Source organism: Pteronotus mesoamericanus, unplaced genomic scaffold (assembly GCF_021234165.1).
Source record: "Pteronotus mesoamericanus isolate MK-2021 breed Mesoamerican mustached bat unplaced genomic scaffold, CSHL_Meso_final contig_105, whole genome shotgun sequence".
Lineage (NCBI taxonomy): Eukaryota > Metazoa > Chordata > Mammalia > Chiroptera > Mormoopidae > Pteronotus > Pteronotus mesoamericanus.
In genome coordinates, this window is record NW_026555006.1 from 11,960,923 (window position 1) to 11,979,193 (window position 18,271).

The 18,271-nt window shown below is 40.3% G+C and overlaps 1 protein-coding gene across 4 annotated transcripts in view; it reads left to right on the plus strand.

The window, feature by feature from the left end:
- PATJ (PATJ crumbs cell polarity complex component) overlaps positions 1 to 18,271 on the plus strand; it is a 295,047-nt gene that overhangs the window by 257,690 nt on the left and 19,086 nt on the right. For all 4 annotated transcript variants that reach the window (XM_054574004.1, XM_054574021.1, XM_054574012.1 and 1 more), the window contains 5 exons: positions 1,077 to 1,163; positions 4,499 to 4,613; positions 5,311 to 5,348; positions 12,188 to 12,310; positions 13,050 to 13,154. In XM_054574004.1, coding sequence (XP_054429979.1) covers positions 1,077 to 1,163; positions 4,499 to 4,613; positions 5,311 to 5,348; positions 12,188 to 12,310; positions 13,050 to 13,154 — 468 coding nt within the window. The remainder of the gene's footprint in view (positions 1 to 1,076; positions 1,164 to 4,498; positions 4,614 to 5,310; positions 5,349 to 12,187; positions 12,311 to 13,049; positions 13,155 to 18,271) is intronic.

Consider the following 18,271-nt stretch of genomic DNA (forward strand, 5'->3'; position numbering starts at 1 on the left):
CCGGGGCTGCTTTCTGCCCAGCTGTACGACTGAAGCCCACTCGGGGCAGCTCTAACCTAGCAAGCTTATAAAGTGGGTCAGATGATATAGGCTAACTCTACTTTTTACTAGAAATCTGATCTCTAATATTTTAACCAACCAGGAATAACTTTAAAAGAAAGCTGCTATATCGACTAGCAGGATTGAAGAGATCACTACTTTGGGATTTTTAAGCTGTATTTTCATAACTGTGAGAATTCCAAGTATCCACAGTTGTCTTTTAAATGCATTGGATGCGATGGGCTCTCCTGGAGTCACAGAATTCATCTTCCTCCCTGTAGGGCTATGTCAGGGAACGTGTTACTGTGAATCATTCAAATCCAGCTTTCCTTGCTTCAAGGAATGTTAAAGAGTGTCTAGACCAATTCTCCCATGTCACAAGTGATGTTTAAAAAGTAGAATGGCATGCCCGAGATCACAGGGCCCTGCCTGCCTGCCTGTCCTACCACCCAGGCTGATGCTAAAGCTCACATTTCACTTCCAAGTGTCCCTGCCACATGCACCGTACCTCCTTTGGAAGAAACTGATTAATAAAAATTCTTACAAATTTTCATTCAACTACAACCAAGTGCATATTGTTCTCTTTTACAAATAGCTGTGGGAGCTTTTGCAAAGACAAATAAATGGATTTTGTTTATTTTTAAACCCTGATTTGCTAATATAGTCAACGGTCCAGTTAATATTCAAGAGGATTTATATATGTAGATTACTTCTACCTTTTTTTTTTTGGTCTTCCTTCTCAGCACTTTTTCTTAGTTATTTCACTGCTCACAAACACTTTATTGGAGGAGAACAGAGGTGAATTGAAATATAATCCTTTTAACACATTTAAAGAAGTCATGACCTGAAAATACCACTGGCTTGATACATTTTTGTGATTTTGTGTGATTTTTATTTTACTGAATTTCTATTTTTTCCTATTGCCTTCATCACCCACTTACATTCTCGGCTGCAGAGATAAGTGGAGGCTTTGCCATGATAATTTAGAACATAAATGCTACTGCTTTTCACTTCTGTCCTTTTCTTGTGTTCCCAAGTGTGCACAGGGGCTCGTGCAGCTAGAGGTTGGCCGACTCCGAGCCAGTTCCTGGACCTCCGCGAGGAAGACCTCACAGCACAGTCAGGTTGTGGATGGCTTCCCTGCAGACTGACCCACTCACCTGTCCCTATTGAGAGAAAGTTCCCCATTTCGTACCTGGAGAAATACTCTGTAATACACAGTATTACAGCGATGTGTAATATACAGCATATTCACAATACCGAGTTCAGTGTATTTCAGTGTGTTTGAAATAAAAATGAAAGGTGGGATGGAAATTCATTAATCCCTAGATTTTTATCTCCATTATTGCCTGCCAATGTTTTCTTAGGACCACTTTTCTTCCCCACAATTAGTTCTGTATTGCCGATGCATGCATGTACACAGCTGTGTTTATTTAAAAAAAAAAAAAAAAAAAGAAGCAGCAACATCTGGTGGCAATTTGACCCTCATTAGCACAACATTGTTCTATTCATTCAATTAAATATTGCTATAAAGTTAACTTGTGAATAGCCACTCACACATGCTGAGGGCAATTAATGGTGTATCCCTAGGAGAGTGAAATGTGAGGGTTTTTCCTGTGGGAGGGAGCCCTTAATGGGTGACTTTCTGTGGGTTAGCAAACATCTTATGTTTATTTGTCAGGCTGATGGAAGTGCCACTTTTTTTTTTAAACAAAGCATATTTCACTGTATCTTTTTTTCATTGTAATCGCTGAAAAAATCAAGATGGTAGAATATATTTTTAGTTCCATTTAGTGTATAATAAAACTATAGAAACGTACATGTTACCCCCACGTCTCCTTTGTAGGTTATAGATGGGCCTTTGTTTTGAGGTTAAAAGCATGACTTTCAGTCCCTTCTGGGGTTGCCTTAGACCTAAAGCCTGTCCCAGGCCTTTGTCCGAAGACTCGGATTTGCGGTTAGCAAACAAGTGCTTCCAGATTACTATTACTGTCCCCTTTGCCTCACTGGCGTTACAAAATGGATGAGGGAAAACACGACTGCTCAGATAGTATCCCAGACTAGCTGGCTTGTCTAAAAGAATCCTCAAAGCAGTGAAAGCCAGTGACATCACATTAAGGTTAGAACTTTTTTTTTTTCCATTCTAGCTTAGGGAATGGGCAGCCGCGATCACATGTACTCTAAGACTTGGCACTGCGGTGGGATTCCAGGAGTGAATGGTTGGTGATGATTCCGGCCAGACTTGTATCAACAGTGGGAACTTAAGAGGCAAAATAGTCGTCTCAGCTCTTCCTTAATGGAAGGTTCATGGGCTGAGTGATTTCCTTAAAGCCTCATTGTACATAGGAGGTTAGGATGCAGAAAGAACAATACCGGAGAGGAAATGCTTTTTTTCTGGAGTGTACATGAAAGCTACACAGAAGACGTTCCATTAGGTCTTACTCCAAAAGGAGTTACTTAGGTTGGAAAGAGAGAGAAGGCACCCCAGACAGGGAGAGTGGTATATGCAAAGGTAAAAGGGGTACAAGGAATTCCAGTGTTTTAAGAAAAGTTTGGACTGACAGGTGAGATGGTGGGTAGAACCAGATTTCTGTCCTTGAAGAATGTGTATGTGTCTTAGTGATAAAGTTCACATTCGGGTTAAATGAAGAGCAAACAAATTTAAAAGCTCTATCATTAAATCTCAACAAAACCACCATTACCATTTATCTGGTATATAAATGTAAGCTGTCGTATTTTGGAAACCTGGGACAAAGTATCAAATACTTCTATCTAATCTTCTTGCACAGAATTTTTATTCAAATGGTAGAAGTTTCACTCAATCTTAAGAAAAACAGTAAATATATTGTATCCTTCCTTTGTCCCTAAAATTATGGCTGAGATGATGTGAGAATTTGCACTGAGTCTTGGCTGATTAGAAGGAGGCTTAGAGCTAGCTGAGAAAAGGAAGTATCCTCCATCATGAGTTCAAGACCAGCCCATGACCCAGGTGGAGAAAAAGAAGATCCCATTCCCAAGCATGTTCATCTGTAGACCCAGGACCCTTTAGGGGCACAGATTCCTTTCTGGGCAATTACAAGTAAGGGGAGAGAGAGGCCTTCTTTTGAGGGTCAAGGGGAATTTTAACTTGTTAACTTGGCCTAGAAAAAGTGGCTTCATTAGGAGAGATCTAGCCTTGGGGCCACCAAGCCTCTTTTTTAAAAATGACTTTTCCAACCAACCAGAAAAGTGTATCTACTGTGCAGAAGAAAGTGTGTAATGGAAAAAAAGAAATCCTTTTCCTCAGATAACTGAGGGAACACTGTCAGGCAAAGTCCATACCCACAAAGGCCTTGGCAAACACATTGTTTTGAGACTTTTTTAGACAAAAGTCATATGTTGTACTTACTCAATTCTAAGTAGTTATTTATTATAACACCACTGATTTAAAATCATACTCTTTCAGGAAAATATAAAACATACTCCTTTAGATCTATTTATTATGAAGTGTACTAATGTTTATAACTTTGAAATGAATTTAAAAAAAGACAAATTGAGTAATAAATAGACAAATGGGTATGTGGAAGGGCATAACGAAATATTAATTGTGGAATCTAGGTGTTGTGTGTACGGATGTCTATTTTTAACTTTTCTTTATATTTGAAAATTTTCATATTTAAAGAGTGTTAAAATATTAAACAACTTGTATTATGGAACTAAGGAAGTGGTTTAAATTATAATTTTATCTGATGATAATTGTGATCTTAGGTTTAGTTTAAAATTTGGGGGCAATTGGCATAACCTGGATTGGAAGAAAAAAATTCTTTATTATTGGTGACATTGTGTTCTACATTGCAAAAGCCCTTCACTATATATGTATAAGATTTTCATTGAATAGCCACTAGCCATACATGACTATACATTTGTAGAACTCTCATATCTAGTTAGATGGATAAAAGGGAAGCAATGGAGATACAGCAGATTGAGCTGAATTATTCCTGATTCTAGGAAAATCTTTGAGGGAAAAAATTAACATATTACTAAAACAACATATTCCCAGGATATTTCCTGGGAATAGATTATGTAGTTTGGGTGCTAGGTGACTAAATGTCGCCTCTAGCCTCCAATGGCACGCAGTGCCATTAACTGATCATGTATAAATACTGTGTATCAACTTAGGAAAATGTTTTTGATTTCACATTGAGCAAGAAAAGCTTAAATTATTGCATGCCTTCTTCCTTGATGATTGAAACCATGTGTTAAAGAATATATAATGGAGAAAACAGTGGAGAAAATGTTAGGTGGGATTGTGTAAGGGTGGCAAGAGAGCAAGTATGGGTAAATTGTTGTTTTCTAGCCTCTTCAGAATTTTCTATCACATGGTTATGGTTATGTCACTGATTAAAATACTAATTAACCGGTGAATTTTTAACTCCGAGTCCACGTCTCCGCACAGCTGACGGCTGCGTTTCCTTTCCAGGGGAGCCAGCATAGCGCCCCCAGTGGCTTCCATCCCTCCCTCGCGCCGGTCATCAGCAGCCTGCAAAACCTCGTTGGCACAAAGAGAGCTTCAGATCCTTCCCCCAAAAATTCAGGTATTCCTTGGACACACCTCCAGCAAAACCATCCTGTTACCCAATTTTTTAACTACTAATATATTTTAAAACAATCGTTACACCTTTCATTAAAATGTTTTTAAACCTTTGTGCTTGGCCACAGAAGCCTGTTCCAAAGGCGGTAAAGCCAGAGAGATTCATTTTTGGAATGCGCCCTGCACTTTACACCAATCATATCAAAAGCAGGAAAGCAGAAATCTAAAGTGTCCCCTAAAGTAAAATCATTAAAAAATTACTGGCCACTCAAGGAAAATCAGAAGCGCACAGACCAGTGGGGTGGGACAGGGCAACGGTCTTTTTAAGTCTTTCCTTGGGTAGGTGGTTATCTTTGGTTAAGTCAGAAAAATGTACAATAAAACGCAAATGGCTCACCGTCCAAGCCATTTAATCACCGTATTTCTGTTGGCTACTGCTACGGTCTGTCAGCTTTTGTCAGACCAAATGATTATGGCCACACCTGCGTCAGACAGCAGGGAGGACTTCTTTAAAATAGAAGACATGGCCCCCGATCAGTGGCCGCCGGGCTGGATTTTGAGAAAGGGTATAATGCCTACCTGATTCAGTATTCTCTCTTGACAGGCCTAGAGAATGACACCACTTTCAGGAGATAATATTATATCCTATATATATTACCTCTTACTTTTAAAAGGTAATTATGTTGCTTCTTTATTGATAGGCACGGATATGGAACCAAGGACTGTTGAGATAATCAGGGTAAGTCCGTTTTTTTGCTATTTTTCTAGTTTGTGTAGGAGGTGCATAAAATGCATGTTTTCCCCTTAATACAGTTGGTTGGGGTGCTTGTGTGCTCCTTTAAGTTACTGGGAAAAAATGTCATCTGTGTTACATGAACAGACTTAGAAAAATATAGTGAAGTACATAGGTGACCACCATGAATTTTTTGGTAAATCCCATCCACTACATTTTGTGCATGTACTTAAAGTTTTATAAAACAAAAAATGGTATCATATTCAACATACTCTTGTAGCTTCTTTTTACTTTAAACTAAGAACTTTTAGCCATGCCAATATTTTTTGAGAGCATACAACAGCAATTTTCAACCAGTATGCCACAAGAATTTTTAAACTACACAATACCTGACTATTTAGTCAGGGGCACTGACCTCTTGTCAAATAAAAAAATGACAACAGCAAACACAACAGTAGTCACCTGGTGTGAATGAATCTAAATTATGCCTATTTTTTAAATTACATTTTATTGATTATGCTTTTATAGTTGTCCCAATTTTTCCCTCTTTGCCCCCCTTCACCCAGCACGCCCTACAGGGAATCCCCCATCGTTGTTCATCTCCAGGGTCATGTGCGTAAGTTCTCTGGCTCCTCCATTTCCTATACTGTACATACATCCCCATGGCTATTCTGTAACTACCTATTTGTACTTCTTAATCCCCTCACCTCTTCACCCATTCCCCCACACCCCTCTGCCATCTGGCAACCATCAAAATGCTCTCTTTATCCATGATACTGTCTCTGTTCTTCTTGTTTGCTGAGTTGGTTTTTTAGATTCAGTTGTTGATAGATATGTATTTTTGCCATTTTATTGTTCATAGAGCTGACCTTTTTCTTAAATAAATCCCTTTAACATTTCATATGATAACTGTTTGGTGACGATGAACTCCTTTAGTTGCTTCTTGTCTGGGACCCTCTTTATCTGCCCTTCAATACTAAGTGATAGCTTTGTTGGGTAGAGCAATCTTGTCTGCAGGCCCCTGCTTTTTATGACTTTGAATATTTCTTGCCAATCCCTTCAAGCCTGCAAAGTTTCTTTTGAGAAATCATCTGACAGTGTTATGAGAACTCCCCTATAGGTTACTAACTTCTTTTATTTGCTGCTTTTAAGATTCTCTCTCTCTCTCTTTTTTTAACCTATTTACTACTTGGCCTCAAGGCGTTTTTTTTTTTTCCTCTTATATATAGTTGTATTATAGTTCCTTTTTTCTTTTTAAGATTTTTATTTATTTTCAGTGAGAAGGGAAGGGAGAGGGGAGAAAGGAAAGAAACATCGATATGTGAGAGATACATCTGTCGGTTACCTCTCACATGCCCTCACCTGGGTACCAGGCCTGCAACTCAGGCATGTTCCCTGAGCAGGAATCAAACCTGTAACCTTTTGGTTCACAGGCCAGTCCTCAGTCCACTGAGCAACACTAGCCAGGGCAAGGTTCTCTTTTTATCTTTAACCTTTGGCATTTTAATTATGATGTGTTTTGGAGTGGACCTCTTTGTATCCATCTTGTTTGAGACTCTCTGTGCTTCCTGGGCTTGCACATCTATTTCCTTCAACAAATTAGGGAAGTTTTCTTTCATTAGTTTTTCAAATATTTTTCCAATTTCTTGCTCTTTCTCTTCTTCTGGTACCCTAATGATGCAAATGTTGAACCTCTTGAAGTTGTCCCAGAGACTTATTATACTATCCTCATTTTTTAGATTCTCCTTTCTTCTTGTTCTGATTGGCTTTTTTTTTTTTTTTTTTTTTTTTTGCTTCTTTCTGTTCCATATCATTGACTTGATTCTCAGCTTCACCCACTATACTGTTGTTTCCTTGTAAAATGTTCATTATTCCAATTAGCGAATCCTTCATTTCTGACTGGATTTTTTTTATGCTGTTCAGGTCCTCACTAAGTTCCCTGAGCATCCTTATAACCAGTGTTTTGAACTCTGCATCTGATAGATTGCTTATCTCCATTTTGTATAGCTCTTTTTTCTGGAGTTTTGATCTGTTCTTTCATTTGGGCCATGTTTCTTTGTCTTCTCATTTTGACAGCCTCCCTGTGTTTGTTTCTGTGTATTAGGTAGAGCTGCTTTGACTCGGTATCTTGGTAGTGTGGCCTAATGTAGTAGGTGTCCTATAGGGTCTAGTGGCACAGCCTTCCTTATCACTCAAGCTGGGTACTCAAGGCATGCTCTTTGTTTGGGCTAAGTACACCCTCCTCTTGTAGTTGAGCTTCGTCTGCTGTTGGCAGGTTAATGGGAGGCATAGATCCAGGCCAGTCAGCTGCAAGGACTGGCTGTGACCACTGACCTCCAACCCCTGCCCTCCATGGAGGATCAGCTGTGCAGGGGCAGGATAGCGGTGCTCCGGTGTGGTCTATAGCTGTCCACTAGATGCACTGGGCCTGGGGTTTCCCAGGTGGTGCAGGCCAAGGTCAGTCCCCACCTATATTTTGCCCAGGGCCACCCTTCCTGAGCTATAGAGCAATCTGAGATGGCTGCTACTTGTGTCTGGGCTTGGAGATTCCCAGGCGAAGCCAAGCTGTGAATCTAAGCTGGCTGCTGCTTGTGCCAGGCCTGGGGCTCACTACGGCCAGCTGTTGCTAATCTAAGAGGATTTAGGAAATTGTGCAACAATCCAAGACTAGCCATTCATATGGAAAAGCAGCCTGGGTGGGCCCATAAGTTGGGTGGGGCAGAGTCTTTGGGGATCTCCAAGGCAAGTCAAACAGTGTTAGCCAGGTTGATGGAGTCCCAGATGCAGCACCAGCTTGCCAGGTTTGTGGCACTGTGCCTCTGTAGGGGGAGAGTTTGGAAGAGACAATGGCCTCTGCTCGCTTTCAAGCCAGACACTTCAGTTCCTCCCTGTATGCCACTGGTGCCTTTCAAGCTGCTATCCCAGTGCTGGAGCTCTGAGAGAGTGAGCAAGAGTAGGTGAGTCCACCTGTGGGTTCTTTAAAAGTAACTGCTTGGGGCTCCAGAGGTTTCTTCCGCTGACTCAATTGCTGCTGGTTTTTGCAGCCAGAAGTTTTGGGGAGTTATCTTCCTGGAACTGGAACCCTGTGCTGGGGGGCCTGGTGTGATGCTGGGACCCCCCACTCCTGAAATACCTCTTCCAAATTTTTATCCACCACACATGAATAAGGGACCAGCCCATTCTGCGTCTGCACCCTTCCTGCCAGTCTGGATGGTTGTGGTTTCTTTATTTCTGTAGTTGTCAGACTTCCATTCAACTTCATTTCTGACAGTTCTGAGTGATGGCTGTTCTATATTTTAGTTGTAATTCTGATGTGGTTGTGCAAAGAGGCAAGACGTGTCTGCCTAAGCTGTCATCTTGACCAGAAGTCCTTTTTGTGTGTGTGTCAGATCTGCAAAAAATGTATTTTTTAGTGTGCTGCAGATTTTATTAATTAATTTATATATACCATGAGATGAAAAAGGTTGAAAATAGCTGGTATATAGCATGATTTGTATTGGTTACATAATATTCCATTATATGAATGTGCTGTGATTTTCTTAACTACCCCCCCCCACCTTTTTTTTTTTTTAAGAGAAAGAGAGAGGGAAGGGAGAGAAGGAAAAGGAGAGAAACATCCAAATGAGCAAGAAACATCAATTAATTGCCTCTTGTACACACGCCAGCCGTGGTCCAAACCGGCAACCCAGGCATGTGCCCTGATCAGGAATTGAACCCATGACCTTCTAGTTTACAGGATAGTGCTCCAAACAACTGAGCCACACCAGCCAGGGCTTAACCAGCTTCCTCTTTTAAAACAATTGGCATGTTTCTCAACTTTTGCTATCTTTTATAGCAAAATATCTTCAGGGGGTGGGGGTTGTTTGTTTGTTTGTTTGTTTTTGCCCATATCATAGGTGATTTTCTCAGGATTAACTCCTAGAAATGAAAGTATTGGGTCAAAAGCCACACTTGTTATTAAAGGCTTTTATACATATTGCTAAACTGCCTTCTTGAGAAGATTGTATAAGATGCGTTTTAGTTCACACATTTCTCAAATTCTGAATTTCAAGCTGGAGCATGATATCCAGAGTATTAGAAAGTGGACTTCTATGTTTTTCACTTTGACCATTGTATTTTCGGGTTCAAGAAGCAGTTAAAAAAAAAAAGGTGACCTTGTAAATCATCATTTAACTGCAGTAAAGTTATATCCAGCATAGCTTAGTTTTCTGGAGTCAATTATAGCTGTGTTTGAAGGCAGTCTACTAATTATTAGCTCTATTATCTTTGACACGTTTCTTAACCTCAGTTTTCTCATCTGTAGAATGGGGGTGAAAACACTGTTTTCCTCACCAGGTAAATATTATTATGTGGATTAAATGAAGTAATTAATGCATATAGGGTATTGACCATAGAACATAGTGCATCATGAATGTCCAGGAAGTGGCATCCATTACTACTGGTTACATCTTTACTATATCTACCTATTTGTTCCCAGTATCCTTCGACCAGAGTGGCAACTCAGCTGTTCCTATAATGGGGGGTGGGGGGAGTTCAATGGACCAACATGTGCATAATTATGGATAAATTCAGGAAACATCATGGTGGGTTGGAACAAAACCAAATTATTGCATAAATTTCTCCTTATTCCAAGATTTATGAAATGTCATTTTATGTTTTCTCAGTCATTAGAGCCACTTGTTTTTAAAAGGTTTTATAAAAAGACCTAGGCCTACCAATTCTATTTTCACACACACGGTCCAAGAAGATACTTCATAATGAAACTCATTTTTGCCATTTTACACACAGGGCTTTACTACTGATGCACTCAGAAACTATAAGCTAGACACAAATACTCTGGAAAACAAGATATTTTTTTTCCAGAGTGACTGAAGAGATCAGCATTGCCTTTTGTCTGTCTTATAGGTATGGCGTGGCAGCACTAGTATATTAATAATAAAGAATAATTCCTCACACTTATGTGACATGAGTTTTTAAAGTTCTTTCATATATAGTTATTTTTGTCATTTTGTTCTTTTTCCCTTTTTCCAACTTTACTGAGGTCCAGTTGAAGCACACTAAGCTGTATATGTTTTTAAATGATTAATTAAAGTTGTGGAAGCCTTGAGACCATACAGGTTCCTTTACCACAACCCCTCCACTAACATTTCTGCCATAGTTGTCACACACTTACATTTACATAATCTGAGAACCCCACCAAGTAATGGTATAATTTTTGCTTTCAACTGTCCTACGTATTTTAAAGACCTAAAGGGGAAAAATGATCACAGGGCCCTGGATTTTTGTATGTCAAGTAATTTGGGATTTTATGCTGGACCCTGTGAGTGTTATACTGTATAGACAGGACGTGGTCAACCCAGCTAGGCTGAGACTACACTCTGCGTCCCCCCTTGGGTGAGCAGTGGTTCCGTTCTCCAGTTTAGGTCTGTCTCGCACATGCGTAGCTTAGAATGGAGCCTGAGGATCTGTGGGATCACACAGAGCTGGACGGTCCCTTCTGCACCTCCCTTTACTCTAGCTTTCTCCCTTTGTTCTCCGGCCGCCAGGCGCTGCCTTGCCTGGTTCCTCTGACCAGGAGATGGGAGTCTCTCTCCGCAGTTAGCAGCATGTACCCCTTCGCAGCCCCTGGCCTGGGGCTCGCCCTCAGGGCAGCGCTGCCAGGCAAACAACTGGGACGGTCGAAGTTTTGGCTTTCCACCACATGTTGAATTTCCTTACTTTTTAGAAGCCTCAGGTAGCTGTTTTTTTGTATTTTTGACACATCCTTTATTTTAATCAGCAGGAGAGAGATACTATAGTGTGTGTGAGCCCCCATGCTAAATTGGGGACTTGCAGTTTGTTCTTTTAGTGATTTTTAAAAAGCTAACCATCTGATAGAAATGTGGGGAAAACCTGGACTAAAGCCAGAATCTCTTCACCGAGGTCCGAGGGAACCATGTTGCCTCACCTCATAATCTTAGGAAACATTTCCTATCACATTTTACTTCTCTCTCCAAACTGTGTTGTTATAGTGAGTGTCCTCTAACATCCTTTGTTTTAAGCAGTCATGTAGCTCTTTCAGAGCCAAGTATGTTTGTTCACACCCCTCAGAGCATGATATGTGTGGCAGTTTGATTATAAACACCATATGAGAACGTACTTGCCAAGTCTACATCAGAATTGGCCACTAAACTGAGCAGTAGCATAGGGTTTTGTTTTGTTTTTCACTCCTACTATTGCCTTTTTATTGAGCCTTTTTTGTAGGCCAGGACTGCACTATATCATCTCATTTAACCCTCAAACCAACACTGTGAAGTAGGTGGTATTCTTCTCATTTTATGCCTAGAGATGGAAATTCTAAAAGGTTAAGGAACTTCCTGAAGCGTTCCCACCAAATTAAGTGCTAGAGCTGAAACACGGGTTTTCCTTCCCTTACCGGTGTGGCTTGGTTGGTTGGGCATCATCCCACAAAGCAAAAATTTGCAGGTTTGATTCCCGGTCAGGGCACATGCCTGGGTTGCAGGTTCGGTCCCCCGTTGGGGTATGTATGGGAGGCAGCTGATTGATGTTTTTCTTCCTCACATCAATGTTTCTCTCCTTCTCCTTCTCTCTCCCTTCCCCTCTGTCTCAAAATAAATAAATAAAATCTTTAAAAAGGGAAGGAACGAAGGAACGAAGGAAGGAACGAAGGAAGGAACGAAGGAAGGAAGGAACGAATACAGGTTCCTCTGACACCAAAAGACCTGCACTTAACTCCTGTGTTACCCTGACCTCCCACATCATGGAGTATTTTGTTCAGCAGCTACCAAGGACAGTGAGGTTGTGGCTCTTTATTAAATATGTGCTGTGTTCTGCTTCTTTTTTAGGAGCTCAGTGATGCCCTTGGAATCAGTATTGCTGGAGGAAAAGGAAGTCCCTTAGGAGATATCCCAATATTTATTGCCATGATTCAGGCCAACGGTGTGGCTGCGCGCACACAGAAGCTCAAAGTAAACAAAGGGGACTGGTGAAGTGCTAACAGCATGAGGTGGGGCGGGAGAGGAAGTTGCCGCTGTGGGCACTTTGTTTAAAGTTGGAATTCCAACAGCCATCAGAGACCTATGCTGAGGGCAAAATGCATTGGAGAAAGTTTATATCTGAAATTCATTAGGTCCCTGGGCATATAAAAATATTATTGTTTGTATCAAAGCTTCTCGAAGAAAGAAGAAATTGCAGCTCACTTGCAAAGCCTCCCATACTGGTTTTTAGCACCTAATTCCACGCAAAGTTGATTTTCACCTGAGTGATTTGACCTTAGAATCTTCCTTCAACCAAAAGAATCAACATTATTATAATTTTTTTCCATTGCCCGTTAATTTTAACATAGGCAGAAAAATAAAGCAGGAAATATTTGGCTTTCTCAGTAGAGCTTTACTGAACAGTTAATTTGTACACCCCACCATTACTGGCGAATTGTTGCATGAAACGCCACCATTACCAAAATACAAAAGTGGCCTGCGGTGCCTTTTAATAATCAAATCTGACCCCCTTCTTGTGTCTCTGATTGGTCTGTATTTGGGGAAAGCCATAAAAATTCCTCATGCCTCTGGAACATGCACACCCAGTAGAAACACAGAATCTTCACAATAGCCACAAATGGGAAATATGACTTCCAAAGAATTTTAAGCATTCTTCTCAAATTTAATTTTTCTTAATGATAGTGATTTTCCCCCACTTTTGTGCTTCCAGGTTGGAGATCGGATTGTCAGCATCAATGGGCAACCTTTGGATGGGCTGTCTCACGCGGATGTGGTTAATCTGCTAAAGAACGCCTACGGGCGCATTATCCTGCAGGTACCGCATCAATGGAACACGCAGCTGCGCGAGGCAGATAAGTGGCGTGCAAAAAAGATTGAGCTTCACTGGCAGTAGGCATCACCGCCCAGCAGGATGCTTGCCGATGTGAATTATGAAGGTTGAAAGCAAGAAATTATTATTTTTATTCAGAAATTCTTTAATGCCACCCACACAGGCAGTGAGCATGATTATATGAAAGCATAACAAGGGGAGAAAAATTACTCTTTGCTTCACGTGATAAATCAACAAGGCTTTTAGCTTCCAGTGTTCTTTTGTAAATCAGAGTTCGCAAGGAATAGGAAATGATTTCTTTTCTTCTGCCCAAAAACTGTTACTGAACTGCCCAAGTGCTGTTTCTTCCGCTCACATTAAAAGAAGGGAGAAATACAATGCTCTTTTTCCTGTACTGAAAGTGATTGCCAACACTGTTAAACTCTCACTGTGCAGTAGCCGTCAACTAAGACAGACAAGTATTTATCAGCTGGGGTCTCAAAAGGCATTGCCCAGAGGCACAGGGAAATGTACCAGGAAGTGAAAATGAGGTTGCTGTTAATCACCTCGTCTTATAGTCTCAGCACTTCAAGTATCTCTGAGATTGATACCATGTGGTGAGTGAGAGGCAGCGAACTGGCCGTGAGTTTCCTTAAAGAGTTTCCCCAAATGTAGGATTATAATCACTATACATACTCTGCAGAATTAGTATTAAATGGCTTGTAGGTAAAAAGAATAAAACCCACCATTTTGTACCTGAGAAGAGGGGGCCAGCCAGTCCCTCAGATCATTCTAGCCCTAAAATAGTAAGTTCAAATTGAAAAACCGTTACTTCGAGGAGAACCCATCTGAGGTGCTTAACTCTCACATCTGAATGGTCTACGTCCAAAGTGTCAAAACAGACACTTGAAAAGGCATATGGCTTCTGGCACGTCTGAAGGGTATCATGAAAATACCATCAGTAGTTTCAGGGGAATCCATATGATCAGCAACCTATTTATTCAGGGGTTCGGGGCCTGAGCACACGGCCTGGCTGTGGAGGCAACGGCCCCGCTCCTCCTCGTCGGCACTTGCAGTGGAATCTTAGGCATTTACCTGGTGTTCCTCCCTCTGCCATTGTGACAGCCTCCGAATCTTCCGTTTTTGTTTGCTGTGCATGCTTTCCCTTCGAGTTAGGCTGACCCCTAGAGGCCCTGCCAGCGTAGCTCTCCAGCCTCCTAAAGCTGAGGACCCTTCATGACAGGACTTTAAGCCATTTCAGATGGTAACTGCGTCATGACAAAAAAGTGTTTCCCTTAGCAAAACCTGGTATTGTTGCCATGTTCATACACTGACATAAGTTGTTCAGCTCTACCTTCTTCACATAGAAATGTGAAGACACAATGTAAGAGTGTAGCATTAACTATAAAAAGTACCTTAAATGAAAAGGAACTCATGCTCTCTCCCATGCAGTGTTAACACTTCATCCAGCCCAATTGCTGCTATGAGCATACTTTCAAATGAGTTCCTTATTTTTCTTATTTCTGTATTTTAAGAAGAAAATGACATTTGGTTTCAAAATGATCTTGTATTAAATATATTAGTTGATATTATCTTTTAACATGTGTTATTAAAAGCTTAAGGGAAGCCTTTGGGACGTTGACAGTTTAATGTATACAGTTATGGGTATGGAGCATATGTGCTGCCAACAGCTTTAGACACAAAGCCCAGGAAAGTCTCATGTCCCTGCATCAGACACCTTTCAGTTGCATAGCATATCTGCTTTAATTAAAACCATGTGCAAGGAGTAGTAGCAGCAATCCAATGATCACAGAAGACGTGTCACTAGGTAATTTTTATCATCAAGTGAGCCAGCCCCTTCACAGAATAATAGGGAAGGACAGATCATTGTGTCTGACAGTGTGAAAAAGACTTATTGTCAGTGGTCATGTGAAGAAGTCAGCAACTGCCAATTGCACAGGGAAGATCAAGGTCTGGGTCAGCAGACTGCAGGGTGGAGAAAGGGAGGAGGATCGAAGAGAGCCTGCACTCCCGGAAGCTCCTCCCCACAGTTTGAATTTCCGTCTCTAGGTGTAGTAAGGAGGTAGATATTCGTGCCCTTAAAGTCAAATGTTTCTTATTCCCAGTTATAGATGGGTCAGCAGACACTGATATGGCTATGAGGGGTCATTTTAAATGTTTCCAATTATATTTTCTTCTGTAGTTTGATCATTTGTCAGTTCAGTTCTTTTGTCTATGGAGTTACTATTAAATCTTTTTTTTTTTCCTATAAAATCAGGTAAGTCAGGCTCTCTGCTAAAAAAAAAAAAATTATTTTACTTTTGTTTGAGACCATAGAGGATAAAAAAAAGCAGATAAAGGAAATTTTATAACTATAGGAACTTGTGAGGCTTGTTCTGGGTCCAATAATTGTTTTTCCAGCCCTGGCCAAGTAGTTCAATTGGTTAGAGCATCATCTTGATACACCAAGTTTGCAGGTTCACTCCCCAGTGAGGGCACATACAAAAATCAACCAATAAATGTATAAAAAAGTGGAACCACAAATTGATGTTTCTCTGTCTCTCTCTCCCTTCCTCTCTCTCTAAAATCAATAAATAAAAAAAAAATTTTAAGAGTTTTTCCAAGCATGTTAGAGCCTAGGAGAACGGGAGGATTGAGGTAGCATTAACTAATCTAGAAAACTTAGGAGGAGTCTGTTGGGAGAGAAGAGGACGGTGTCGCTGGGGACGTCCAGGTGGAGAGCTGTCCAACAGGCACAGGAAATGTGCTGCTGACGGTTGGGGGGTCTTCAGTGCTGGAAACAGAGGATAAATTAAGCCATCTGCAGCTTTTTAATGTCAGCACCCCCACTGCCTGCAGCATTATACTTCCTAGATATTGGTTCAGTGAATGAAAGAAGTAGAAACAAAGACAGAGGACAAAGGCTTGGAATCAGCAGCAAGGAGGAAGAGCAGAAGAGAGTCTGAAATCAGGGATATTAATTAAGGGCCTAGCTACAAAGGAGTTGGGAGGCCCTTTGAGAGCACCCTCCAGAGCACAAAAAGCAAACAAACGAAATCACTGCTTTAAGAGGGCCGAGCTGCTGGTTAGAGGAGAGAGGCATGTCCTACTTATTAGGGTAATATTCAGAAAACAGTGACTTCTCTTGTGAGCCCTAGATTGAAAATGAAAGAGAAGAAATAAAACACAGCATTAATTCAAGAGATCAACTATCCAACCAATAGGCATTACGACAAGAAAAATAACAAAGAAATGAAATAAATTCAATTTAACATCTGTTAGTCAGTGAGCAGGATAAATAAAACAAGAATGATACCTGTATACATTTCAAAACTTTCCAGGAGGAAAGTATATGCTACTTAAAAAAGAAAAAGAGATTCAAATGGCACCTGGTATTTTTTCAGCAGTTTGTTTCTGAGATGTTAGTTTAGCATATACTCCAACAAAAAAAAGCAAAGTAAGAAAGAGGAGAGCCAGAGAATCCAAACGTAAAGAACATGGAAGTCCCAGGACAGCCCTGTAGCGGGCAGAGAGGACACCCTGGCCAAGGAGGAGCGGGAGAAGAGGGCTCTGAGAGAGGTGCCTCTGAATTGAAGAGGAAAAAAGAGTTGGTAGCTAGGATCACTGTAATTGTTGAGATTTTGAATACCCGTTAATAACTGTGCTACAGGGTTACCGGACATAGAGCTCACTGAGTCTGGAAGGGAGGGCTTACTACTTCCTTGCAGAGGCACATCTGACCGCATGCAGGGTGCGCTCTTCCCCGGCTTCTGACCTGTGCAGGTGCAGTAAGTCTGTGGCTGTGAAGTGGTTCTACCGAAAAAAAGAGGAGCGGACAGATTATCTCATGTTTAACTGAATTAGAAGTTTGAGATCCGTTGGAAAGTTTGGGGCTGAATTAGTGATAAGTATATTAAAAATTAAATAAAATTAGTAAATTATTAACCTTGAGGAAAATAAACTTATGCAAAAAAAAAAAGAACTGTAATCATAGTTTAGTAGTTGGCTCAATACAAATAACATTTATGTAAATGTTCCAACTCATAATAATAAAACTAATATAACCAAACATCCTGATGCATGAAATATTAGTAGCATGGGGTTTGGGCTGTGTTGGTAGAAAGGAAAATATAAGAGGTAAATCTTTATCTTCTATAATAGGATATGATCAGATAATATTTAAAACTGAAAAATCAAGAAATAAGTAAAAGCACTATTTTTTAGAAATATGGAAGCAATTACTAGGAGAAACAGTTAAAAGTGTTGAAAACAGTTATTTATAGGGAGTGGCAATTAGTCATTAGGGAAGAGGGAAGAAGGGGACCTCATTAAATACTGTAGGATCATTTTTATTTTTATTTACGAATTACTTTTAGAGAGAGGGTAAAGGAGGGAGAGAAAAATTGATGTGAGAGAGAAACATCAAATGGTTGCCTGTCACACGCCCCAACTGGGGACCTAGCTCACAACCCAGTCATGTGCGCTGATGGGAAATCAAACCAGTGACCTTCCTGTTTGCGGGACAATGCCCAACCTACTGAGCCACACCAGTCAGGGCTATTTTTTAAAATTATACATGAATAAATTTGATTGTTTAAGTTGAAATAAAAAAGAACATATAGCTGGAAATTGTCAGAACTATAGAGATACTAGTATACTTAAAGAAACAAAGAAAACAAGTAGAACTTGAAAATAATGTAAAAGTTAAGTGGAAGTTTGGCAAGCTAAATTTTCATCTCTTGGAATAGGGAGTTGATTAACATCATCAAGATGACAAATTTCAAAATTGGCTTATCAGCATATTATTTAGCTTACACCTCTAGGTTTAAAAAGAGAAAAAGTTCAGTGTGTCTCTAGGGAGTAAGAGTGTTGAATTTTTTATCATGTACTGTTTAATTTTTTATCATGCACACACAAAAAGAAATAACCTGGAAAAATAAAATAGAAAAAGAACCAGGAATCAAAAACACAGTTCCTAGACACTAAGGGAGAAAAGAATTTCAAGAATAGCACACTTTCCAATGAGACAGAAGTAAATAAAACCTCAGAAAAGTCACTACAACTGGCAGATAAATCACTGGCAATCTTTAAAATAATTGAGTTCTATCTTTTAGTGTGTGGCA